Source organism: Xylocopa sonorina, chromosome 11, assembly GCF_050948175.1.
Source record: "Xylocopa sonorina isolate GNS202 chromosome 11, iyXylSono1_principal, whole genome shotgun sequence".
NCBI classification, from domain to species: Eukaryota; Metazoa; Arthropoda; class Insecta; order Hymenoptera; family Apidae; genus Xylocopa; species Xylocopa sonorina.
Genome location: NC_135203.1, coordinates 2,867,894 through 2,894,530, shown reverse-complemented (window position 1 = coordinate 2,894,530; position 26,637 = coordinate 2,867,894). Strand labels below are relative to the sequence as shown.

The 26,637-nt window shown below is 47.2% G+C and overlaps 4 protein-coding genes across 15 annotated transcripts in view; 2 read left to right on the top strand and 2 right to left on the bottom strand.

Moving 5' to 3' along the window:
* Positions 1 to 7,886, top strand: part of LOC143428725 (uncharacterized) — a 214,662-nt gene extending 206,776 nt beyond the window's left edge. For 3 of the 5 annotated variants that reach the window (XM_076903783.1, XM_076903786.1, XM_076903787.1), the window contains 7 exons: positions 377 to 661; positions 2,359 to 2,499; positions 2,844 to 3,027; positions 3,284 to 3,583; positions 3,826 to 4,445; positions 4,894 to 5,409; positions 5,647 to 7,886. In XM_076903783.1, coding sequence (XP_076759898.1) covers positions 377 to 661; positions 2,359 to 2,499; positions 2,844 to 3,027; positions 3,284 to 3,583; positions 3,826 to 4,445; positions 4,894 to 5,409; positions 5,647 to 6,003 — 2,403 coding nt within the window. In that variant the 3' untranslated portion in view covers positions 6,004 to 7,886. The remainder of the gene's footprint in view (positions 1 to 376; positions 662 to 2,358; positions 2,500 to 2,843; positions 3,028 to 3,283; positions 3,584 to 3,825; positions 4,446 to 4,893; positions 5,410 to 5,646) is intronic. The other 2 variants (XM_076903785.1, XM_076903784.1) reach the window with 2 other exon arrangements.
* Positions 1 to 26,637, bottom strand: part of LOC143429400 (uncharacterized) — a 381,903-nt gene that overhangs the window by 330,790 nt on the left and 24,476 nt on the right. The gene's annotated exons all lie outside the window — the stretch shown is intronic.
* On the top strand, positions 10,093 to 11,754 carry Aptx (aprataxin). 2 transcript variants are annotated; one of them, XM_076905074.1, is made up of 4 exons: positions 10,093 to 10,664; positions 10,734 to 10,887; positions 10,961 to 11,094; positions 11,161 to 11,754. In XM_076905074.1, exons 1-4 carry the CDS (start codon positions 10,598 to 10,600, stop codon positions 11,337 to 11,339), a joined length of 534 nt encoding a protein of 177 aa, XP_076761189.1. In that variant the 5' UTR covers positions 10,093 to 10,597; the 3' UTR covers positions 11,340 to 11,754. The 2 variants fall into 2 exon arrangements, with proteins under 2 accessions (XP_076761189.1, XP_076761188.1); XM_076905073.1 differs by having other exon boundaries at positions 10,095 to 10,322; positions 10,505 to 10,887.
* Pdk1 (Phosphoinositide-dependent kinase 1) overlaps positions 15,023 to 26,637 on the bottom strand; it is a 420,953-nt gene continuing 409,338 nt past the window's right edge. For 5 of the 6 annotated variants that reach the window (XM_076905028.1, XM_076905030.1, XM_076905029.1 and 2 more), the window contains 3 exons: positions 17,776 to 18,021; positions 16,101 to 17,498; positions 15,023 to 15,915 (listed from right to left, as the gene is read on the bottom strand). In XM_076905028.1, the coding sequence (XP_076761143.1) occupies positions 15,805 to 15,915; positions 16,101 to 17,498; positions 17,776 to 18,021 (1,755 nt within the window). In that variant the 3' untranslated portion in view covers positions 15,023 to 15,804. Of the gene's footprint in view, positions 15,916 to 16,100; positions 17,499 to 17,775; positions 18,022 to 23,402; positions 23,759 to 26,637 lie in introns of those variants that run through there. The other variant, XM_076905034.1, reaches the window with a different exon arrangement.

The following is a 26,637-nucleotide window of genomic DNA, read 5'->3' as shown; positions in this document are numbered from 1 at the left end:
TCCAGATGATTTATCGATCGATCCATGGTACTGCTCGTGATCGCTCGAATCAAACTCGAAATAAAGGTTTCTTCGATAATCTTCATGGATTATTCCACTCGAATAATTGTTTCATCGATTGTTGTAACCGAGTTGCCGGCGAGCCAATTACGAGCAGTGCTGTAAATACAGATGGACCATAATGGCGTCCTCTCGGAAGAGAGAGACGCCCGGGATCGTCAAACGCGAAACGGCGTTGTCAATTAAAACAAGAACAGTTTTACGTCCGGACGTTTAACGCTGCTCATAAATTGTAGACGCAGGGAAGTGCAGTTGCAGTTGATTAGTCGAGGATTCCACGGTGATAAAAAAAGGACAAAACGGTCTCTGTTAACAGGCGAGTCAGACAAACGGACCATCGACGACCCTCCTTCCACTGGCGCCGGCGCCGAGTCCGATGTCCTTGGGTTCAACCACGTCCAGCCTGAGTCCCCTTTCCAATATCTCGATAGCGTCGCCACCGGCACCACCGCCGGCCGCCATCACCCCCAGGCCGCAACCAAGCCCCATAGCCGCTACCACGTGCCAGAGGAGCGACGCGCCCGGCAAGGATAAGAACAGGAAGAAGTCGAAGACCAAGAGCCAACCTAAGACCCGTACCATCAAGTTCCACGAGTACAAAGTGAGTCCTTTTTATTCTCTCCCCACAGGGACCTGCCAATAATTCTTCCGCCAGACATTTTTTCTCGAGAGGGTTGCGACCCACTATGCGACACGTGCTTCCCTATTGGATCTTCGATAGTAATTCCTTTTGCGTGTTATTTGCACTGCGTCGATTACATCGATGGCATATAAATGGTGCAACGACAGGATACACGAAGCCTTGACTACTTTCACTCTTGATTCTGTTTATATTTCTGGATGGTGGGCGTGAACGCGCGGCTTTTACCGTCCGTAAGGTGCAAATATATTACTTAAACGCTGAAACCCGGATGCGCGAAAGTAAAAACCGCGCGTAACGTTTCACGGCACGCCTCGTTACAACATTCGGCTATGCGAGGTTAAATTGGGGTACATTTTCGAGTACGTAAAGTAACTTCTCGTATACTAAATGCTCATCCTCCCCTTTCGCTCTCAACGACGACTACAGTCGACGTCTATGGGAGGACCATGCTGACGTCGATTAATTATTTTCATATAAATTCGTAAATGCGAGAGCTACGTCAAAACTCGGACGTGCCACACTTCGTCTACAGTAAAAAATAGACTAGTCACTGGTTATTCCATGGAACAAACGACACCTAAAAAAAAGCGTTAAAAATTGATGAACAAAGAAAAAAAGCTAGAAGAGCAAGTAGTCGTGTATCAAGTACACGAGGAACGATAGCAAAAATTGATGAGAGGGAAAGAAAATGGAGCTAGAACGAAGGGGGAGCAGAGACAAAGAGGAACCTGAAAAAAAGTCCAAGACGCGCTCGCAGAGGGCAAAAAACGGCTGGGAGGAGAAAAAGAAGCGAACGAGAATGGGCAAAGAGAGGAAAAAAAGGTATCGTAGCGGGTTGAGGGGAAGGAGGAAGCGTAGACGGAGTAAAAGTAAAGTAAAAAGGGATACGGACGGCCGGTAAATCTCGGCTCCCGTAGCCCGCGAGGGAGCGATCCCTCCCTCTTCTTCTATACAAGCAAGGAGCAAAGAGAGACGCGCAGAAGGAGATCGTATCGGGTGATTAACTCTCGCGATCTTTCGAAGGGCCTGCGGTCCGGGGACCCACCTCGTTAGCTCTGAGTAATTCGAGCGCTAATTGCACCTAAGAGCGAGGAAGCCAGGTAACGGCGAAGAAGCGGTTCCAAGGGGGTCCGAACGGTTCGCGACTCGGGGACGGTGGAACAGAGGGGCCCAGGGACCAGAGAGGACCACGATAGGTGCCAAGGGCTCGGACCACGCTCCCGAAACATTCAGGATATGGCGTAGTCCGCGTGAATGCGAACCGGGAACGGGCGTGCAAATGAGGGTGCAGGAAACATCTTGATGTATCATTTATCAGAGGAGCGTTGGGATTCTCCTACGTAGCCGATTCTCTTTGACCTTTAACTTCATTTTTCAGAGTTAACGCTAACTTTTTCTCGTCGATGCGTTCTCGTGGGAACGATTGAAACGTGTAGAAGGGCGTTGCGTCGACTAACTTCCGTTGTATCATACGTGAGAACGTGAATCGATCGAAGGAACGAATACGCAAATGTAATTCGATGGTGAAGCAACGTTGTTCCGAATGATTCTGCGATTAAGCAATTAAGTTAATCTAGGAACGGATGACGCCAAGCCTCCTTTAATTCGCCGGTGGTGATTAATATCGACTGACGTTGAACGATGTCTGTTGCCAGGGCCCGCCGAACGCGCAGAAGACCTCTGTCTCGTCGACGACTTCCGGCCTCGGTTCAGCGCCGCCCGGCGAGACCAGTTACGAGTTACTTCTGCAGCAGCAGCAGCTCTTCCTCCAGTGGCAGCTCGAATGGCAGCACAAGGTACACGCGCACACCTTGATGAAAGTGATCGCGCCAGGCAAATAGAAATGCTATAAAACGTCCACTTTCCACGCTCGTTAGCAACACTCGAGCGAACCGGGCGAATCTCAACCGGATGTGTCTCGTTAACGCTAACGTGCTTTCTCCCCAGCAATTTGCATAGCAATCACGTTATTACGTCTAAATTTATAATCGAAGATCGGCCGGCCCCGTGTTGCGAGGCCACGTAGCGGTTACACGATTCGAACGGTTGTTTTATGTAATTAACGTACAACCTGGCTCTCTCGAACCTCGCAGAACGTTCGAACGTTGCGTAATTCGGCACTGTTCTCTCTCTTATTCAGTATCCCCAGATCATTCTACCGGCAGCACAAAAGCCATTGTCCCTGAATAGCAGCGGCGCCAGTGACGCCGGCAGCAACAGCGGTAGCAGCCTCAACGCGCCGAGTCCTGCGCCCTCGAATTCCTCGAACAACCCCTCGGAGCAACCCCCCTTGAGGCCTTTGGGCAAGCTCGAGGATATGAAAGGTAAACTCACCACTCGAAACCCCTCCTCCTTAATATTCCTCTTTCTCTATTGTACGTTTTCTTTTCTATTATCCTTCAAGTTCAATTTCTTTTCTGCTCTGTGTCGCTGTAGCGACGTTCCTTGTTTTCTGAACACCCGATGATGAGCACGTTGAAACGAGTTAAGAGGCCGATTAATTATCGACCAGAATAGACGATAGAAACATAGCGCAGAGCGACACCAATGACTGACCGGGATAAATGTTGATCTTTTCAGTAAGCGATCTCAAAGTGGAACTGAAACGTCGAAATCTACCGGTGTCTGGCTCGAAGCCACAGCTGATCGAGAGATTGAAGCCGTTCACGGAGTCGTCTAGCGGTAATTCGACGTCTAGCTCAAATGGACCGCACGTGACGCACATGGGCCACATATTGATGGACACCCCCGGGCTAGTGACATCCGACGAGTCTAGCTCCCATGCCAAGAGTCCCGGCTTCGCCGTCAAGGACGAGCCGAACAGTCCACGGACGGATTCGCCGCACGGCAGCGAGCACGACGACCCGTCCAGTCCTCCAGGTACTTGAACAAGCAACCGCCATCGTATTCGTTTCAACGAAATTAAACGCGCGAACAATTTCTTTCGTCGCTCTATAATTATTAGACTGCCAGTTAGACGCGAGAATAAGCAACGAATTGGGACTACGCGTACGTTAACCGCGCGGTGTAATTGTTAGAGGGTGTTCTGTACAATAGCACAGTTTTCGAACAGCTAATGAACCTCTCGCAACACAACACACGTCGGTGTTTTCACGATATAGTCCGTGTTTCAGGAGACGACATAATCAAAGAGCAGAGAAAGCGGATAGAGGAGTTGCAACGTGAATTGTTCAAGTCTCAGCAACAGCTTCAACAGATCCGTCAGACCCAACCGTCTACGGTCCACGCTGAGAAGCTGGTGTTGCAGCAACACATTCAGAACAAGATGCAGCAACAGCAGCTGGCGCATCACATGCAGCAGTTGCAGCATTTGCAACAGCAGCAGCAACAACACCAACAGCAGCAGCAGCAGCAGCAACAGCAACAGTCCCAGCAGCAAACGCAGCAGCAACACGCTACGTTCCAGCAGCTGAACGCGAAAGCTAGCTTGGCTGCGTTCTTGCAGGCACAGCCGAATAATACTACTGCCATTCTGGACTCCTCCGCGTTGACAGCGATCAACAACAAGAAGAATCAGACGAAGAACAGTGCGACCGTGCAAATTCCTGCTGCGATAGTTTTCAACTTACCGAAACCTACTAAACTGAATAATTCGCTGCTAAGTGCCTTAGTGGCGCAGGCGCAGGCACAGCAACAGCAGCAACAACAGCAGCAAACCGCAACCACCGAGGATGGGAAACCACCGCCACCTCAGTACGACGAAGCTACGAAACTATTGAAGGTAAGCATACATTTCGTCCCTAAAATGTTGCATTCGTGTCTCAACGGATTCAATCAGCTAACAGAGTTTAGTTAAACCTTTAACAATAACTACGATTCGGTAAAATTGCAACATAACGTGAGGTGCGAATGGGAAGTATTTGAATCGAGTAACAGTTTGTTGTAACGAGAATGCATCGAAGATAAGATCAAATGTGTGCAATCGTATGTAATTGAGAATCGATACGTGGCAAGGGCCGTGGTATGAATGCGCATATAATTCAATGACTAAAATTCATCGTGTGTAAATGTGACTCAAAAGACACGGATGTAGTACGAGTGTATTCCCACGAACATAAACCACTTAAATTGTTACCTCTTCGATAAGTTCAGTAAAGCAGTAGCCTAGGCACAAGTGTAACTTGAGTCGAACAATTTGTTGATAACGATTCGATGAACCACTAATACAGGTGAAGCTTGAGCCAGTCCAAAAGAGTCACATCAAGAGTCAAGTCGTGGACGATGTGTTGGAGATTCTGATAAAAAACGGCGAGTTACCACCGAGCGCTGCGCAGGACCCATCGACCCCGACGATCCCGAACAGGCAGCTTCCGCAGAACCTAGTGTTCACGGCGCCAGCGGACAGTCAAACGCACTCGTTGGTTTTCACCGCTGCTAGTCCGATCAGTCCGATCAGCCCGATCGCGATGGAGGTGTCGCAGAGCGATTGCGTGAGTTCACCGGCGCCAGCGCCACCGCCACCGCCACCTTTGCCTCTGGCGACTTTCTCTATTCAACTACCAACCTCGTTGCAACAGCTACAGCAGCAGGAAGAGATCACGTCGTTCAGCACAGACCTGCTTACCTCGGAAGGGGACCTGGACGCCGCGATGTTGCTCAGCCCCCAGTCGGCCCAGCAAGCGTCGCCTGATCCTCAACCGCCCCAAGAAGTTACGTCGTCGGACAACGCGAACTTGGACCTTAAGGTACGCCCGATCGCATTACGTTCTACTCTTTGCACGATCACGATACGGTCTAAGAATTGTTACTTTCGTCAATGATAACGTAGAAATTGAAGAAGAAATGTAAGCAAGATCACCCACGGGGAATCAAAGACAAGTCGAGACGAGATTGTACCACAGCGTCCCTCCCGATGTTCTCGTTAATGTAATTCCCTTTCTATTATTTGATGGAAACAGTATTGCATAACCTTGTTGTTTCAGGAACTTGAGCTAGACCTCGAGACCCTAGACACAATGGACTTTAGCCAACTGGAGTGCGACTTGGGAGTCAAGATGGAAGCGCCACCCGAGCTGATGGACATCGGCGACATGCCCATGGACATGGATGACTCGGACTGGCTCGATTCCCTGATGCCGCAATCTCCTCCGAACGCACCCACGACCGTGTCGAATCATCAGCCGATGCCGCCCACGAGTCTGTCGAGCGGCACGGACATCTACGACCCGCTGCTAGCCAGCAGCCAGGACCCGTTCGATCTCTTCAACATGGAGGACCCGGACTTCAAGATGTCCTCCGACTTGTCGCTAACCTGGGACAAAGTCGACTTCGCGACCTAGCCCGAGATCCTTGCGCGGTGCTCGGCCTTGTGTACTTAATCCCACGCGGTCAAAAACGGGGAACGTGAAGATCTTGCGAAGCACAGAGACGACTAAGTGCTACACCAGTGTGTTGTGATTAGTCTGTGACTTTTTCTTTTTTTTTTTTTTTTTCTTCTTTTTTTTGGTGCATTTTTACGAATCGTTTCGCAGATACTTGCCTCTGACATTGTTCTCCAGCGGCTCCATGCGGTTTCCCGCGAGACACTGAACGTATCGTACTTACGCGCAGAACTTACGCTTCTCAAGCGGAGGACCTTCTTATGGAAGAAGAATAGCTATACAATTTTCACGAAAATTGAAATTTCTATGTGAGTATAATTTAATGATGGTGCACAATCGCAAGAGAGGATCGTAGCGTGGACAACGAGAGAGAGAGACCACGAAGCAATCGTTTCTAAGGGGTTTTATAAATAGAGAGAATAATTTCCGCCAGTGCACGTATACTTCTGTCTTCCTTGGTCAGTATGAGAACCAATGCACGGCAACTGCAGTTCAGTCGTTTCGCGAGGATCGATCGATCGCTATCGCGACGATACGTTTTCTCTAATTGCTGCTGCTCGAGATCTTGTCGATCGATGACTCGGGGGTAGATTAAATTGAAAACGGATACCGTGCTTATCGATCGATCGTTCGAGTGGAACGGATGAACAGAGTAAAGGTGTCTAATGTAGACGAGTCTCGCCAACGAAACGGCGAAATGCGTCACATAACCGGTAATAAGACGACAACGACGAATGGTTTTCAAAATTCTCCAAAGAATCTCCTTACGAGCGTTTTTAGCTAGTTTCTACTATCCAGTCTGCAAGTCGTGTGTTGCTTGAGTTTTAATAACTGCGAATAGCGTGTGTGTTAAAAGAAAAAAAAAACGAAACAAAACAGGTAAAACGGGAAAGCTGCGTATGCGTTTTTCTCGTATGTTTCCCCTCTTCCCAGCCTTAACTCACCCTCGACCCCTCACCCTTCCAAAACTCAAAACAATATTCAATTGGGATAGTTATCTACGAGACTAAGATATACTTTAACAGTCGTAAAATACAAGTATATACCTATATGCACGAGAAACTATCATAGCGGTGTATGCCGATTACATTTTAACATACACAATTTATGTTTTTAAATTAATACTTGGAAAAAGAGTCAATCGTTTTATATTTTTTTATTTTCATCAATTTGGGTATTGTATCGATTTGGTGCAATTTTGAAGTAATTGTTCACAACTGAACACAATTTTTTATTTTTTGGCTTACACTGCTGTGATTCTCAATCTTTCGTCTGTATACGTATACAGGTGCATATATATATACATATACGTATGCATATATGTAAAATACCATATAGGCTGAGTCTGAAAGCCGTAGTGCGTCCAAAGAGACGAAGAGCGAGAAGAAAACTAATTAAAAAAAAAGAAGAAGAAAAACAGTGGAGGGAAGGAAAACCAGAAGAAGCAAGTTCGACGGCTTTCCCGCACAGCTATACATAATTTTTCTAAGGCAGAGCATGTGATGTTAGAAGTTACATATATATATATTTTAATCAATAATCGCATTAGAAATTGTCGGAATGGGTGCGGACAAAGGTGTACCGATTGTCAAGGGTATCGTGCGGTTCTCCTATTTCTTCGTTTCCCCTCTATGAATCTTTTTTTTTCTTTTTGTTGTTTTTGTGACATTCCACGTTTCCAAACTGGCAAACGAGCAAAGAGATCAGAGCTTACGGGAGCCACGCTTTTTGTGCACGCACGTGAACAAAAGCCAAGAAAGACTCGTCTCAGAATTTTGATAGGACGTTTGAAAACTTCCAGTGTTGCCTCGTGTTTCGCGGTGTCTCAAATTGTAAAGAGCGGACACGATTTATTCTCACTTCCGTTTAACTCGAAACGTGCGTACCAAAACTCATTGGTACAAGGGAAGCAGTTCTGTTGTATCTCGTGACTATGCTAAACATATCGGGGACAAAAGGCACAGTGGAAGCGCCTCGCATTTTTTTGAGACATTCTTCGCAGAACCAAGTGGCTTCGTACGTCGACGTAACGATAAAGGATCGCACTGCCTAAATCGGTAATAACGAGCGAAAGTGGTGAATGCGTACAGTGTTACCGAGCGTGATTAATACGTGAAAATGTATGTGAGTGCATCGAAACGTTGCCAGCGTGCGTGATCAGCGATGGTGCTAATTGATACCCTACTTAGGACTCCCGATTGTCCTCGAGATGCCGTGATCGAGTCGCAAAGCATTCCTGTACGACGTTACGGTCCAATCAAAAATATATTAATTCACACTATATACAACAGACAATAGTGCTGTTTTAATCGTAGAAAAGGAACATTTTTCTTATTATGAACGGATCCAAATGAACTTTATATAATTAAAGATTTTTTGTTACAAAGGAATGCTTTGTCGATTCAATCAGGTTAGGTGTAATCCCCCTATTTCGCACGAAAGGAAGTGGCACTTCGGCAAGCAAACACATATACCATCATCGCTTACCTTGTATCGCACAAAGAAGCAGCAAAAGTACGCAACATTCCAAACGTTCACACACAATAGAAAACCATCCCGTGGACCTCGAGACACCATGTTCTTGAAGATGCAACGAAACAACCACTCGCGAGGCATCTTTCATTTGCAGTTGTTCCTTCGCAATGCACTAACTCTTGACGCGTTTTATTATTCACCGTGCGCGCGATTCCCGAATTACGACGCAGTCTTTTAAATAATGTCACAGGATTCACAAACAACAATATACACAGAATCGCGAAACGGTATTTGCAACGAAGCTCGAGCGCGACGCTTACCTCGAGCCGTAACCGCTACTCTACCCTTATCGACCTCTCCTCGACTTATCGACGTGATCGATTAATCGAAATCCGTGCATTTAAAACGAAACCGATTCCCACTGTTCCGTTCGTTCGATCGGATATTAGAAATCGCTTCGCAATCATATTACTAACTCTGCATTTATGCTCGAACCGCGCAAATGGGAAACGCGAGAATTAATGGAGAGAGAACATGGTGCGCGATCGGGATAAAAATTCGTGCCAAAAATCCCCCTTGCCGCCGCCAAGCGTTTCGCTTCGTCATTGAAAATCGTATCACTCGTTGCCATGACAATAAGAAAGTTCGCATCGCGTTGTAAAATATTGTATCATACGTGAATTGAAGGCGTCACGCGTGGATATTTTTTTTTTTTTTTGGATTAATCTTGTCGCGTGCAAGTGATGGCAAGCGAGCGGACAACGCGATCGAATTCAACGCCATCAACCAGCATAGAGCGTACGATCCTCATCTTTTTCGTTTCTTTCTTTTTTTTTTCTTTTTTTTTCGTTTAACGTACCGCAGCAAAGTATCGTTTACTTAGCATTGCAATCCTGTAATTATTTCACTTTCTTCGAATCATGAATCATGAAATCTAGCGATGATTGATTGATTGATTTGTCAGGCTGTGCGAATCTGATAGTCTGTCGTGAGACGCGTGAAAGTGTCTTTGTTTGTATAATCGAACGTATGAAAGTGTTATCGAATGAATATATTAAACAGCAACAAAAAAATAAGCGATCGGATGAATTTTTTTTCGGGACGAGACTCGTCTGTATATAGAGTCCTTGTGAGATATACTCCGTTACAATATGCTACGTGCGGTTGAACTGAAAGTAACAAAAGTAAAAAAAAAAAATATGTAATACGCGAAAACACCCGCACGCGCGGACACACACACATACATGCAATCACACGAACATATTTTGTATGAGCATGCGAATAAGAAAAAGGTATAAGTTTTGTTAAGTATCTATGAATTTATTGTAATGATGTACGTTTAAGTAACGATCACGTAATTATTGCTAGAGAGAGTGTTATTTATTTTTATTTGTTGCAAATTTATCGATTGCCTTCCATTTGAGTAAATAAATAAATCTAAAGTTATTCGGTAAGCTGTCTACTTGCTTTCCCGCTGAACGGAGTTCGAATTTGAAGGGCCACTTAAGTACTTGCGCGTACGCACGTGCGCACTAAGCGATCTCTAGTGACGTTTGATCCACATACAAGTGTCAAACCGTATTAAAGTTCCTTCCTAAGATTTTTACCAAAACGAGATTAAATAGTGCGTGAAGTGATGATCTACGAACATGTGTGATGCCTATTGCTATTCAAATACCAACTAATCAGCTTTCCTACTTATTAGCACTTTGTATCGAGCAAAATACAAGCTGTATCGCAAACATAACCTCTACGATGTTTGTACACGAATTTGTTTCGGTGTAAAGTTGCTAGAATTCGATGTAAGCACTCTTGAGATCGACAATTGTTTTCTGTTATATTTATTGCATTGTTTCACTTTCGTAGTAAGGGAAAGTTTATAATGTAATAACGACACTATTGAATTGTGTAGTACTAGTCACATATAATACATAGTCATTTATATTTTTAGTATTTTACTATTTATAGTATTATACTCTTATAGTATGGACATATTTCACAAAAATTATTTCGCTGTGTGACCATACATTGTAATAAAAGTTACCACCTAGAAAAAGGTCGAAATCAAGAAGCGATAATGAAACGTAAACCAAAATTAATGTTAACTGACGCAACCGCGCCAAAGAAACATCATTGGGCAACAGGTTTGCTTGTTTCTATGGAAGACCCTGAAAGTAGAGTAAAAGAGGATGATAAAGTAGTTGTTATTAAAGATAAATATCCAAAGGCCCAGTTCCATTATCTGATTCTACCGAAAGCAGATATCCCGTCGCTATGGCATATAAAAAAGGAAAACGAAGATTTGTTGCTACACATGCATAGCGTTGCGGAGAACTTAACCAGGGAACATCAAAACTCTGAGTTCCTGTATGTACATATACGGTTTGTTATTGTTTGCCGTTAACGTTAATACGCACTTAAAGTATACTATTTCATGTAGTATCGGATATCATGCCGTACCGAGCATGCACAGATTACACTTACACGTAATAAGTACAGACTTTAATAGTCCCTGTCTAAAGACCAAGTATCATTGGAATTCGTTTACAACCCCATTCTTTTTACCTTCGTCAGGTAAATATGTAGGTGCATTTGCTATTATCGCGGAAAACAGATTCTATTCTCTTTCCTCAATTGTAGACATCTGCAATCAATTGCGAGAGAAAGGTGAATTGAAGAAACTAAAGTCAGAAGAAAGCGCGCAGCACTTGAATACACCTCTCAAGTGTCACAAGTGTGCGGCAATACCAAAAAATATGCCAGACCTGAAGAAACATTTGTTGGTACACTTGCCAGGACAGAAGAGCCTCTTCCATTAACATATGAACGACCACCACCATGAATATACCAACCGAAACATTTCGCGATACCTTGTGTTATAAATAAATTCAAAGAGTAATAAAAATAATTTTTGCGTATACCTAATACGATTTAACGTTAGCATGATGAGACATAATTAACACTTATGTTACCAGAGCACTATTTTAGGTGATTTTAAAATATTGTAATTAATATACGGTGTACGATAATATAATTGTGTAAATAAATACACCACTCTGTACATACTTACCACAGAGGGAATCCTGCTATGAGCTTCGGTGAGTAAATATGACGAATAATAGGATGGGAACGGTCGGGTGTCGATTAATAACACAAAGTATACGGTATTTCGGAAAATTTACTATAAATAAATTTGATGTTAATATTAATAGGTCTTATCGCCTATAATATCAATTACGTGCTAACTATTTACAGAGTCTTCTTATCCGATGTGAAGTATTTTAGTGTGTATAAGTAAACCGTTCGTGTAGGTGTTCGTGTGTAAGTGTAGCATTTTAGTCTGTATACATTTAGTAATACTGCAATTAATAGTTGAACCGTCTTTGAGTTACGCCGAAACGGTAGGCATTTGTGTAATCGCAAGGCCCTGCTGTTATTGCTTGCGTAGTTTTACATTAGTGTATCCAAACGTTTTTTTTTTATCTTTTCTTTACATACGCATGTTCTCTCGCCTCTTTTCAGGTATTCGTTCTTCCCTCTCTCGTGGGCGTATAATTTAAATTAACTATATACATATATATATACATATACATATATGTATGTATATGTATAAATATACATATATGTGTGATATATATATATATAAATTTCTTCGCGTCAAACACCTCGTTCAACAAATACGCGCTAGAGATTTTTAAGTCCGGCTAGAATTAAGTGAACTATAATACAAAAGGAGGTAAAAGCGTCGCCCTTTGGGATTAGGAATCTCAAGACCAGTCTCCAAAAAATCGACGGAAAACTATTTAAATTACAGCGACCACTTTTCCCCTCCGACAGGAGCCGAACGCTCAGGAAAAGAGAAGACACACAAGGTTTCCACTAAAAAAATTTGCAACGCCTACATAAAACGTAGAACCTGCGAAGTTCGCAACAGTGGAAACAACGGTATCGCATACGTGCACCGTGGCACCGGTCCGCGATTCAAACGGCGTCCAGGATCGATGCCACGGCGCGAAACGCAGTCTTTCGTCGGGAAAGTAAGCAGCTCGTCGAGACGGCGAGGAACTTTAACATCGGACTTAGCCGTGAACGATCGAAGCGTCGTGTCCCTGGTAAAGCAAACAACAAATTACGACGCTCCTTCAATTTTGAGAACGCCCTCGACAGCGTGCTTCCTTTTTACAGAAAGACTGCGTTTATATATCCCACCTTTATCTCGCGCGCTACCGGGACGCTATTCTTCGTGGATTAACGAGGATGGTGAGCGAGGTTGGAGGGCTGTGATCAGCGATATAACAACATTGTCGGATACCGTCTTCTCGCGATCGATTCTCACTATAGTCGAAGAGAAAGAAACGGCGATGAGGGTGGAACGGTCGTCGAGCTTGCGCGCCCCGTTTTCGCCCGCAAGCACCGTACGTGGCACGCCAAAAGCGGTCATTTTGGAAAGCCACTGGGCACGAGGACAATGCCGACCCGTAAACGAGCCACCATTATTTCGAGCATACTCGCGCGGCGGTCGCAGCCTCGACGATCGAACCGCCCTTTGCCGGATCTCCCTCGGAATACCCTGTTTAAGTCTCATAAATGTCGCGAGAAGAGCGCGGGGAAAGGGTGAAACGGTGTGATGGTTTATAATACAACGCGCGATGATGATCTACCGCGCTATGGAATCGTGGCGGAAGGTAACGTCAACAAAAATATCATAATCTAAGCGCTTGTTCGGCTAAAACTTACGAACTTACGTTTATACACGATTTCGCTAACTACTATTCACAATTCATAAATATTTTCTATAACCGTATGCATCTATGCATTTACTTTTATATATATAATATATATGTATATATAGAATATTTATATATATAGGTAATATACAGATGTTATCGTACAGTTAGGGCCACGATTCAATCGCGCGGGGTTTGATCGGACAGCGTCCCGGTAGATCGGCGATAAACCCGCGGCAGTATTATTTACACGGACTACCCTAAAAAGTTACTCCTAAGGACAATAGAAATAATAGATAAGTTATAGAACGCATTATAAACAAGTGTGCATACGTACATACACGCGACGTGCACGCATACGTATGCGTATATCTATGTATGCAACAACGACGCGCTATAATAGTAAATAGTTATATAGTAATAGCGACAGTAATAGTAGTAGTATTAATAATAGTAGTAGCAGTAGTAGTATTAATAATAATATTCGCAGTGGTGGTAGCGGTAATAGTGCTAAGTCTGTGTGTCTGAGCTCCTCTACGCAAGAAACGAGGCGTGTGATTCTTCTTACTAACGCGGAAACGATTAAGAAAAAAAAAAGAAAAAAAAGTGGAAATAAATAAACGTATTACGAGTACGGGGGCGTACGATAATAAATTAAGGGAAAAGATCGCGGTTAAGGGGGAGAACAAAAAATCGTTTGCTTAAATACGTCAATAATTACGAAGGGGAAGAAAATACTTATATACGGCAAAATAATTAATTAACGTCGATAACGATAATCGGTTGTAAGAGCGAGTTACTAAATACTATAAAATTAGAATAATAATATGAACGATAACGATAATAGCTTTGAACGCAATGAGTGTGGTGGTGTATGTGTTTTCGTGTACGATCTCGCAAAATCTAAACGGGTTTACTACTCTCCTTAAAGCTATCCTCTTTTAAACGATTCTATCATCTATCTACTTAATCGATAGGGTCACATTCAAGTGTCAAGTCTTTCACGAGAGAAAAACAATCCTTTCCATCTCCGCTGCTTTACTCTTTATACAACAAACTTTTCTAATGTTCCTCTCTTCTCTCTCTCTCTCTCTCCAATTAACGATCATTAAACTCTCTCTCTCTCACTCTCTCCGATCTAAGATCTAAACGCGTTGTCCTTCTAGTTCCCGGCTATGTAAACGTTCCTCGATCGATGTCCGCGAGGGCCAGATCGGCGATAAAGAAAAATACGGACTAAGAAACGAATGGAAAAAACGCTGTGGTCGGACAACGATTTTTGCATAGAACTATGTATACAATTAGTATATGCTTTACGAAGCCTGCCTCTTCGTGAAATCGCGCTAATATTTACAACGTACCGAAGAGGGAAAAGGGTAACGAACAACGAGAAGAATACTGTAATATGAAGAGAGCAAGGGACCCGGCGGAATAACGCGCAAAAATTCCGCGTGAATCCCTTTCAGGCAACGTAAACGGTTTAATTAAAGCTGCAAAGCGGCAACGTTATCCCCCACTGCATTTTTTTTCTTTTTTACTTTTTGGTTAACTTCGACTATATTTAATTGATGTCCTAGACTCCGGAGACCGACAGCGAGCGCAAAACTACGGTCGCACGAACTACTGCTAGCTCTCCCATCGCCGTCGATCTCTCGCTCGTAATAATTTCCTCTAGAATTTTCGCTATACTTGGAACAGAATTCCTATCCACGCTGCCACGTTACGCATCACGAGTGATCGATGCACGTCTGGTCTCCTCCATCCCTCGCCATCGATTAGGTTTCCACGTATATATACTCTTTCTTTTTCCGTTTACCCCTCGTCGAAGAGTAGAAACGAAGCGTCGGTTTAACCCGTCGAAATTTTGACCACGATGTCCCGGTTACACGTCATGAATTGTTAAACGGACGAAATTCCCGCGAAAAGAACAACTTTAGCCCCCTTTCTCCGTGACCAAAATGGCGTAGGACTCGCCAGCCGGCCTCGATCACGGACGTTGCGTCAAGTGGCGCGGCGCGCGTAACATGCCGTGAATATACACGGCTCTACTAAATCCTTGGCTAAAAAATTTCGCTACTCCGTTCGCGTGCGATTTCGCGTGCCAGTGATACGGCGTGCAGCCTCTTCAAGGTCCGTCAACGATAAATAGCAAAACGTAACTGGTGGAAAATTAGAATGAAGGGGATAGAGAACGGTAACTGCACGATTCCGATACGTCTTCTAACACTTGTTACGCGAGCGCGTGTTACAACGTATAAACAATTTGAATTTTTACCTAGAAAATTTGTCCTAAGCTGTACAAAACGCGTTACTAACGCGCTAGAAGAATCGCTAACTTATCCTAAAGCTGTACCTCTCCTAACGACGAGTTACACGCTAACGAACGGTCCTATATATATATATGTATATATATAGTATATACGCATTATATAATCGCCTCTGGCCACAAATGGATACATTGGTGAATTACACCTCGCGGACATTTAGTTTTACCGTCATCGATGAAACCTCCCTTCGTCTCGCTCCGTCCAACGACATCTGTTCGTCAGTCTTCTATTTAAGCGGTGGGCTCCTGCAGGCCGTAGTAATGGACTCGCATGTTTTCGATCGCTCTACACCATTCCAACGCGAATCCTTCCGGATCTTCGAGATAGTACGTTCTGTTTGGCTGTAACGTGAAGAAAACGAATTCTAGAAACGTGGCGACAATATCGAGGTGGCATATGAATAGCACTGTGTACTAATCGCGAGATACAATCTCGTAAGAATGGTAACTGAAGAATTTGTGTGTTTTCAGGTAAATCGGAAGAGATACGAGAAAATAGTCTAGCAGAGAAAGAAGAATAAACTTACCGTATGGACGAAGAAGATCTTGAAGCTCTTCGGCTCGACCCTAAGTTCCGGGCTCCAGGGTATCTCGCCCTTGAGCACCATGTTCACAGGATCGACGTAATACAAGTGCGGTCCGGTGGTAAGCAGGAGCATCCTCCGTCTAGCGAAGAGGCCTTTCCTCTTGTTAATGAATCCCTGTTTCAGTATCAGGTTGCCCTCGACGAATACGTCCCACTGGCTCGAGGCGCGTTGCTTCTCCAGCCGGTTCTTCGTCTCCTCCGGCGTCAGATCGGCGATGTTACCGTCGGCGTTGGTCGTCGTCCTCGGTCTCCTCGGCTTCTCGACGACCGTGGTGGTCTGCACGGGTTTCTCGTGCACCGCGTTGGTGTCCTCGTCGTCGTCGTCGTCGTCGTCCTCGCCAATCCCCAAGCCCAGTAGCCTGGTCAGCTGTTTGTCGTCGAGGCCTGGTTCCAGATGATCGGGAACCCTGTACTGGGACCTGAGCTCCTCGTTCTCCGACGTACCAGGCAGGTAGGGGTATATCGGCGGCGGCGTCTGCTCGTGGAGGGTCTCGAAGTCGACACCCTCGAAGAACGGATGCGCTCTGATGCTCGGGTAGCCGGCGCCGTGCTCGTCCTGGGCGCCCAGTCTCTGGGATGGCTCGAGCACCAACAGCTGACTGACGAGGGTCCTCGCCAGCTCGCAGAACCCGTCCGGGATCTCGTACTCGAGCTTCAGGATCTTTTGGAATATCATGTACTCGCTCCGCGAGCGGAACGGTGGCAGACCGGCGACCATCTGGTAGATTATACAGCCGAGGGCCCAGAGATCGGAGGCTCTGCTAGTCTTGTCGGTGAGGAGCTCCGGCGACACGTATTGGGCGGTACCAACGAACGAGCCCCTGCGCTCCCTTCTGTACGGATGTTGCTGCTGCTGCTGCTGTTGTTGCTGCTGCTGTTGCTGCGGGTCGTCCGTGGTTGTGTGCGTCACCGCCGTCTCCGGGTCCTTGAGGATCTTCGCGCTACCGAAGTCGGTGATGAGCACGTGCATCTTCTCGTCCAGCAATATGTTCTCCGGCTTGAGATCGCGATGGATGATGCCCAACCCGTGAAGGTACTCAAGGGCACGAAGGATCTCCGCGGAGTAGAACCTGGTACACTCGATGTCGAACGAGCCCACTTTGTTAATGTACGGCAGGAGCTCACCGTTTTTCGCGTACGATAGGACGAAGTATAGTCTTTCAACGTCTTGGAAGGTGCAGAACAGGCGCACGAACGAGTGTTTCGCGCCCGCGAGCATGTTCAACACCTCCTTCTCTCGCTTCACGTACTCGGTCTTCTTCTCCTTGATGATGTGACGCTTGTCGCACACCTTGATCGCGTACTCCTTCCCGGTGTGGATGTCTTTGGCGAGGTAAACCTGCGACACGGATCAAAAATAACGCGCTCGTTAGATCGATACCCCAGCGGCGTGAAGGGGGTTGGTGGCTGTCGCGAAACAGAAAAAGTTTCAGGGACGGCTGCCACTCGGCCCGCGTGCGAGAGAAACTTTCCTCGTAACGAGGGGAAAGTTCGAGAGGAATCGCAACGGCGAGCCGGAGCGGACACTTTTTCCTCGTCCCCATTATTTCGCCTCCACCCGGTGTAATTCGGAGCTTCTTAATCATTTAATCGGGTTAACGAGATAATACACTTACGGTGGAGAAGCTTCCCTCGCCGATCGCCTTGCCAAAGATGAAGTCCTTCGGGGTACGCTTGTGCGTCGGCGGGTTGTTGGTGGTAAGGGCCGGGTTCGTCGTAGGCGAAACCCGGAGCGCCAAGGTGTTGGGTGGCGCGACCACGCCGTTCGTCACGTCGTTCGTTGGTGGAGACATTTTGGACACCGGCCCCTCCACCGTTACTGCCGGCTGTGGCGAAACGGTAAGCGCCTGGTTCGCCACACGCTGCAACGAAAAAAGAAAACGTTCACCACTTAATTAAACGCCATTTGCTAGGCAAGATATCAGGCTCTCAAGGCGGCGCGTTCGCGCGATAGCGCCGGTGACATTGCGCTTTTAACATTTCGACTATCGTTTAACGTTTGAATTCCTAATTGCACGCCAGTTTTCAACAATTAGCGAGCAACGAAGGCGTTCGCTCCCGATCGGATCGCAACGCGGTGGGAGAACGATAAGGCACGGACTCGTGTCCGGCTACTTAACTCCTCTCATCCGCCAACGATCGTCCGGTACCAGGAAATCAGGCGCCGGAAGTGATGTCACCAACACGTGGCTACGTCGTGCAGGTCAGGATGATGGACATCGTACGGAACGAAATCGACCAAATCATTGAGACGTTGCGAGAAGATCTACGTCTGCGATGTTTATATCGAGATCCTTTCGTAAGCGAATGAAACATGCAGCTCGCAACAGATGAGACAAATAAGAGAATAAAATGTAAAGATTCAGGTTTTCGAAGCAACGGCACGCGTTGCATTTTCTATCAACATTGCGTACCACCTCGCTCGCAGAAAGGAGGAAGGAACGAAGAAAAGGAAGGTCTTACGATTCCGAGGCTTCGACAAATATTTGTAGGGATTGCTCCTGCCAACGCTGACCTTCGAGGATCGGCAACGCAAAAAGTACCCTCGGGAATGGCAAAAGTCCAACCTCTGGCAGAGGGTCCCTTTGTAATTGGAAACTATTTCCTCTCCTAGCGTAGAATCGCTTCACGTATTTATAACACGGCCCTTCAAAGGCAAGAACGGGCAATGGGCCAACGAGTTATTAAATATTAACGATTTAACCACTTTCGACGGTCATGAAATTCCCCGAGACCCAAGAAGAAAAAGATCGAGGAGGGGTTTAATCGTGTATACGCACAGCAGCGCGATTTTTAAGCGGCGATTGCCTCGTTTCCGGTCAGAAAGACGATCGCGCCCCTTTCGCCTGCCGCTTCCTTCCTTCCATCGCCATTGTGTACTTCCGGCCAAAGACGGATCTCCCGCGTTATACCGTAGCCGTCACAAAAGAAAGGAACAAGTTCTCATCCTCGAACAAGAGAATCCGGATGATCCTCCATCGAAATGCTCTCCTTTCTTCTCCGACCTACCCTTCCTTCCCCCTTTCGATCCGCTCCACGCCCCAAAGGAACGGTCTTTGAACCGTTTCCCAAACCTGCACACTCGTTGACTCCCCAAACAAGCTTTTCGCCGGGGCAGAGAAAACGTGCGTCGCAAGACGCCTTTTGCTAATGGGGCGCGGATAAGTATCGACGCCATCGTCGACCTGCGTCCACTATTTTCCACGAATAAAACGAAAGTGTTTCTCTAAACGCTGTTTGCAAACCGCGACTGTTAGATTCCTCAGATAGCTCAACAGAATTCTCAAAAGCCATTCATCCTCGTGCAATTAATGGAAGACAGGCTGCGCGAGAACGCCACGAGGGAACGCGGGGTGGTAGCAATAATAATTGCTATTTAGAACGATGAAAATACGAGTAGGCAAGGCCCTTTCTTTCATCCTCTTCATCTATCTACCTTTACTCATTCTTCTTCCCAGGCCGGTTACACGAGGCGGGCCCCACGGCATCAACCATCCGTGTCAGGACGTCGACCTCCGTCGAGCATTCGCCCAGAGAGCCACCCAGCGGCCCTACTCCCTCTGCTCGGCTAGCTTTCGCTTTGCCCCGCTGGTTTATTTATTTGCTTATCTATTCCTTGGTCCCCTGGCACCCGTCTACTTCTCTCACCCTATCTATCGCCCCTCTCTTCTTATTCTCCGCAGAGCCGACCAACGAAGATAACCGCCGACAGATAGAGAGCAACGTCGATCGCTAGATATCAACGGAGAGAAGTTTAAGGCAGAGGGGACCCATGGATAATCGATACACCGACTAACGTACCACCAGGCTGCCTCGCAATTTGCTTAGATCGTAGATATAAAGGCGGCGAATCTACGAGAAGCTCGCTCGCCGAGCGGGAGGAGGGGCGGAGAAATCTACTTTTACGCGAGACCCAACTTATAACGCCGTTCAATTTGAATATCCGGTAAGTGCAAAACGCCGTGTGACACGCAAAAATGTACACGATAGCCACGCGATACTCCAGAGGAGGGCGAAGCGGCCGTAAATCGCGGGCGGCACAAACCTTACTCTCGGCCACGTGACTGGAAACGCTAAAATATCAGCCTCATGGCACAGTCCGCACATGCTGTCTAGCTGCATCGGTGCGACTGTCGGCGGACAATGCGTCCAGAGGCAATGTCCGTCAGACTGGACCCGAGGCTTTAAAATAAACCGCTCTCACCACCTAGCCTGAACGGACGCGGCGATGGTGAACGATAACCTTTTTCACGGTGACATTTCGATTCTGCGACGACCCTGTGACACTTTCGCGCGCCGCGTTCCCACCCCATCTGGAACGCAGTCTCGAGGACGCGGTCTGTTTCCATTGAAAAGAGAAGGTACGCGTCAGCTCCGCGGATCGCCCTCGCCGTGGCAACGAAAAACGCGTGGAACATCACAGGCGAATTTGCAGCCGGGTCGGCTGATTTTGAGGGGCGAAAAAAGGAAGGAAAAAAAAAAAAAAACGAAGACGAACAACTTGGCGCGCGTCCATTAACCTCTCCCCGCCCCTTCGCGTTCTCACCCCGCGATTCTGTCCTTCTCCCGCGATTGCTGAATCACCCTGTACACACATCCCAGCAGCATTCCAACGGACATTCTAATTTTAGCCTTGCTCGTCTCCTTCTCTCGCGGACGCGTGCATTCTCTCTCCGCGGCGGCTTGTAACGCTCGATTCGCCCCGTCTCTGTCGTTCTAGGCTCGCGGGAGTTCTGTTTTTCGTGCCGTCCGCCGTGTGCTGCCCTCTGACGATGGTACGCGACACTTTCCTCTCTTTCCTCCTTTCCCTTTGCTGCGCACACGCCGGACGGAGCGGCGAAGACGGAGCAGCAATGATCGTGTACGTGTAACCCCTTCTCCGTCCCGCAACGGGCTTTTTGCCGGCTACCAGAAGGGACTACGCCTATTGGCGCAGGCGGCCAAGCACTTTTGCCCGTGAATGAGATGTTTTGCATTCGCAGACGCTGAGAAACGTGTCGCGCGCGCGGGCTGCGCGACTAAATTGGAACACGCCACGGCCCGTGCTGCCCGTAAAGAGAGAGAAAGAGAGAGAGAGGGGGGGGGGACACCCGACTAATAAAAGGGTCCGGGGGCGAGGAATGGCGTCGGTTTTCTACCAAGGAATTAATGCTCTTCCCGACGATCTCGTCCGCGCTTTGATATCCGCGCGAGATCGTCCGGGCTGCTCGCGAAGCGTTAGCGTTTGTTACTTTGCGTGTTACTCGGCAAATGATACAGGGTGCGTGTGCGTTCGATGCGTCCATTCGTCTCTGGCGATCGAGCGGGGATCAACATCGAGCAGGCGCAACAGTCGTTCTCGAGTACAATGTTCCGACTTTGTTGCAAAACACACGATGCAACAAGTTCAGAGCGACGATAACGTTTCTAATCTCTGTGTTGCCGTTATCGTCGTCTTCGACTCGGTTTTTCAGCTTTCTATGAAAAAAAAAGCGCATTCACCAAAAGCTGAGCGGTTTGCGTGCAGGCGGGAGGAAAGCGCCGAGGAATCTTCGAACGCGTCGCGTTGGTGGTCGAATTTGTTAAAGATCAGTGACGCGAAAGGGACACTGCTTTAGGGTTGTTTACAAGCGTTGTGCGAAAGGTGTTACTTAGTATGAAAAACGAAAAAAAAGGTTAACACGTAACAGTAGGAAACGATGGGTGGTAACGCAGGTATAGCTAATCGAAATTACGACACGATCTCTATCGAGGGAAAACAACTTCGCGCGCGAATAACCCGTATCGATGGCTACAAGCACTACCGTTGCGACTCGCAGAGTCTCTGAACGTAACATTCGAAACGGATCCCGTCTCGTTAAGCTCGAATTCTTTATTTCTCCTTTTCGAATATCTACTATCGAGAGATAAGCGTAGGCAAGACTAAGATCGAGCATGTCGCGGCCAAGGCAGCCGCAGAAACTGTTTGTTTTCACAACCTATCGTATAAACAAGCGGTCAATCGAAACATGTTTTTTCGGTTAAGACTGCGATGAGCATTACATGTACGTATAACGATTTTTTTTTCTTTCTCTCTCTCTCTCTCTAGTGACCACTCGAGTCTAGCGGAATTTTGCGATCACTCGAGCTTCACGTGTATCGCGATTGAACGACTCGACCTCCCGACCGATTCTTGTTCCCAGCATTCCCGTCAATTTGCTGTCACTGTCGAAACGCGTTATTATCGTACGACCGCTGTGTTTAGTCGGCAGTCATCCATTGGAAATGCCACTAATTTTCTTTTGTTTTTTTGTAGTTGATCGATAACGTTGGAGATTGCAGAGGCGTGTCTGGACGAATGGCCGTTTCGTATCAATGCTCGCGTCTACCGCGTCTACCGTGAACGCGATACAACGGAAGTGTACTTTATCGGTCGCTAACAGAGGTGTCACTGAATTGGCTTCACTGGTTCGTAACGAAAATTCGGATGTTATTTATCGAGCTGACACAAAGTTGCGTTCGCGGCAATCGACGTAAACAACTTTCGAATCGCCGTTGCGACTGCGATTCGTTTCAGAAGAAACGAAGGACTTCGAGCAAATTTATTCGAAATTCGAACAAACGATTAGTTAACATCTTCACCTATTTTTTCTGCGATTTCACGATTTTTCTCTGGCCTCGAATAATACGAGCGAAGCTCCTCGAAACGAGTCGATTTGACCAGAAAAAAGTTTCACGAACGTCTCGATAGAACTGACGTTTTGACGTTTGGAAATGTAAACGTCTGTCATGTTTCCCGCCAAAGTAAAAATCGACGATCGAATCGCGAGTACTCGAGGGGGCAAGAACGAGGATGAAAATTATCCGATTGATGCAACGAAATAATTGGCGATCTCGGGGAACACGGTCACTGGAAAGACGCGCCTTTTGAGTACGAAGTTGCCACACGCTCGTTCGTGGGAACGCTGCTCCGGAAGATTCTCAGATGTACTCAACTGGACGGAAGAATGGGAATCGACGGATTTTCACGAACGAGTTCGCGTCGCGAACGAGATTAGCCGATAAGCGTTGATCCATTGTTTACAACGATGGGTTCCGCGAGCGTCGATTGCGAGCAGGATACGCGCGGGGAACGTTTGAAAAATTTTCCAAACACTCGTATCGAGGTTGTCCGCGCGGCGTCACACTCGGATATCACACCTCGCGCGAAACAATTCCAAGTGATTTACTAAAACGCGTTCTACTCTAACGAGGGGCTAGTGTCTATGGATTTTTCGTCTCTTACCTTGAATAATTTTTTAAGCCTCCGGTAGCCGCGATGTAATCGCGACACGTACTGCTTGTTGGAATCCAGTTTGAATTGTTAAAGCCACAGTTGCGGAAATGAAAGTGAAGAACGAAAAGTCGAATGAAACAAAGAACTGTTTTTTGTTATTGAACTCTCGTTAAACCGGGTTGTGTGTCGCGGCTGGTCGTTAGAATTGCGATGCGAATTTCCGACAGCGTCTCGATAATGTTTCTTTCGGATCAGCCTCGGGTACATATACACGTATATATGCATGCGCGGGAACCGAAGAACGAAAAACACGTTCGTGGCCGTTGAGAGCCGTTCGCTTACTGAATTCTACGCCTGGCGTGTCCCGGCTGCTAACCCGCGCTTTCCCCCCACTATCGTCCACTCGTTGGCGGCAAGCTTCCCCACGCGAGCCCCACCAACGCTACCCTCCACCACCAACGACCGGCGAGCCCGCATCCGGGAACGGGGGTGGGGAGAATCGAGGGGTAGGCGATCCCTCCACCTTCAGCGCCGATGGTAATCTTACCGCGGATCGTAAAGCACGCTTTACCCCTGCGGTCAAGTGCGAAAATTGCAATGAAAGCATCGAGACACCTTCAGTCTTTCTCTTCTCTTCTCTTCTCTTCTTCTCTTCAGGCCCCTCTGCCGCGAAACGTTTTTCCTTATTCCCTCTACCCTCGTCCATGCGATACGAAAAACAGAAGACAACTGCCGGGAGGATATCATTTTCTACGATCAGGGTTCCGTTAAATTCCATCGGGGAAATATTTTCGAAACCTCCGCGTTTCGAGATAGTCAACCGTCGATGGAATGATCATTTTTTCGAGGAATTCGCTGTGAAACGACACCGCGACGAGTCAATATCGACGTTAAAAGCCGTCCTCCGGCTTGCATAACTCGAACGGATCCCCGAGTCGATGGAGGGAATTCTTGGAGCGTCGGGTATTCGGAGACCTTTTCTCTCGCATCGAAAGGGATCGTCTGGAAATGATCGAATTCGATGGTTTCCAGCTAAAATCGGTGTACCATCGACGGGTAAACACCGTGGATAGTTTGTCGTCACAGTCAAACGTTCTGGGCAACTTTACGTGCAAATTTGACCGCCGACGGATGGAGGGGAACGAAAGAGACACGAGTGGGGCGTCGCACTGGTGGGGGTTCGACGGTGGTGGGGGACGGCTGGGGAATCCCACGGTGTGCGCATGCGCAACGGTCCTTGGTGGGGTTACTCAACCGACGGCGCCAGTGTTCTCGTCTCCCTCCCAGCCCCCGTACAACTTCTGGCTCGTCCGTGTTGCTGCCTTGGAAGGGAGGGCATGGATCACACGCGCACACTGCCCTGTCCCTCTTTCTCTCTCACGGTATGTTTGTTTGTTTATAGTCGCGTTCTCTCTCCTTCTCACTCCCACTCCGTCCTTCTCTACCCCTCTCTCTCTCTCTCTTTCTCTCGTTAGGAAATACCCGACGCGAGTAACGGACTCTTGCGCGCGCGGAGGCCTGCATTCCCATTCTGGCGTTGCATCCGGTCGGTTCTCCGCGAGTATCCCGACGAATACCTTCCTTAGTATTCTTCTTTGCCCTGCCACTTAGCATTCCCTCTTCTCCTGGCTACTTAAACGAGTGTCCTTTTAAAGCCTCCTTTTACGTTTATTCATCCCATCCCGCATGCGAAAGAATGAGTTACACGTTTCCCGCTAACTCGACCGTTCCACGAGCGATTAGTGCGCTCGTTATCGGATCCCCGATTCCCGAGTTAACCGGTTTCCCGCTACTTTTCTTTCTCTCGATCGGCCCGATACGTCCAATAATTGTGCAACGTTCCGTATATTGTTCCTCGCGAGGTTTGTATCGCGAGAAACAAGCTTCCGACATATTATTTTCCCTTATCGCGTTTGTTGATTATTGGTCTATCGCTCGGTGGCAGCTTTGGAAACAGCCTACGATAATCTAATCACGGCACAATCGAGCCGCGCGACGGGCCCGATAAATACTTTTTATCGCGCGATGTATATTCTCTCGGGAAATAGTCCACGCGTAATCTCAAGAATGCAGCGGATCGGTGCCTCCTCGCACTGTGTACGCGCGCGTTTCACGTACCCGCGTATCTACAAATCGCGCAACAAATATTGCCCGATGGAATTGTGTAACGGTGTTACGCGGCCGTTTCGCGACGGGAAATCGAGACGCGTGTCGCGCGATAAAGCTAATTATCAAATTGCCGATGTCGTTTTAACGGTCGGGAACACAACACGTAATTACACCTCAATTTTCCGTTCTGCTTTCATGTCGCGGGCGCGCGATCGAAGGAAAAAAAAAATAAGAAAGAAGTGCTAGAAAAGTCTGTTTCGCGTATCTCGATAATTTCCAACGTAAATAACGCACTTGTCAGCTACGCACACTTATGTAGATCTAAATTAAAAGCAACTTTCTATAAATAACTATTTCCAAACGCACACACGCACACACACACATTTTCGTGCACGATAAATGCGTATCTGTCTTTCGCGAAAGCGCCAGTCTTTTAAACCGAGCGCCACAGATGTACGCGCGCAAAGTACGATCGGTCGACAGGCAGAGAGCTATTTATAGAAGTTGAGCACGTGGAAAAAAAACGGTTAGTTCGTATATCTATGTTGCGAAGCATCCCGTATCACGTGTAATATTTAAATATCGAGGTATTTACGTGGCTGATAGACAGAGAGGGACAGAGAGAGGCGTGAAAAAAATGTCCGCGTTTCTTTCAACCGCGTTCGCGCCGTTCGATTCGAAGCCATGACGAATGGCGGTCGCGCGGCGTTAACGACGGTCATTCGTTTCACAAATCTAGGAGCATTTGTTCGCGCCGCCGAACCTACGCGGTCGCGTCGTCGCTTCACGCAAATCCGTGGTCGAGCAACGGTTCGACGACAGCGTCGCCCCGTTACAACGATTAATATCCCTCGACTAGTCCATTTAATAATATTGTTGCCCGACGTTCAACCGTCGATATCTTGTTTACACGTACTAACCGGCGAGGAGCTCCTCTCGGTTGCACGGCAGAGAGAGAGAGAAAGAAAGAGAGATCGGGACGACAAAGTCCAGTATACCGAGAACGGCTCCCGCGAGTTGTTGACTCTTCCGCGAATCAGCGTGCATTATCGTCTCTTTAAATGAATAATTGCCAGTTGTCGTACATAATCGTCGGAGCAGCGAGTCATCGTCTAGTAATTCCTGGCTAGGAGAA

Excerpts from the sequence above, each read along its gene's own strand:
- Aptx (XM_076905073.1), top strand. The coding sequence starts at position 10,598 with ATGAAACGTAAACCAAAATTAATGTTAACTGACGCAACCGCGCCAAAG. Across the intron at positions 10,888-10,960 it reads CATCAAAACTCTGAGTTCCT|TATCGGATATCATGCCGTAC; the intron begins GTATGTACATAT and ends TATTTCATGTAG. Across the intron at positions 11,095-11,160 it reads ATTCTTTTTACCTTCGTCAG|ACATCTGCAATCAATTGCGA; the intron begins GTAAATATGTAG and ends CCTCAATTGTAG.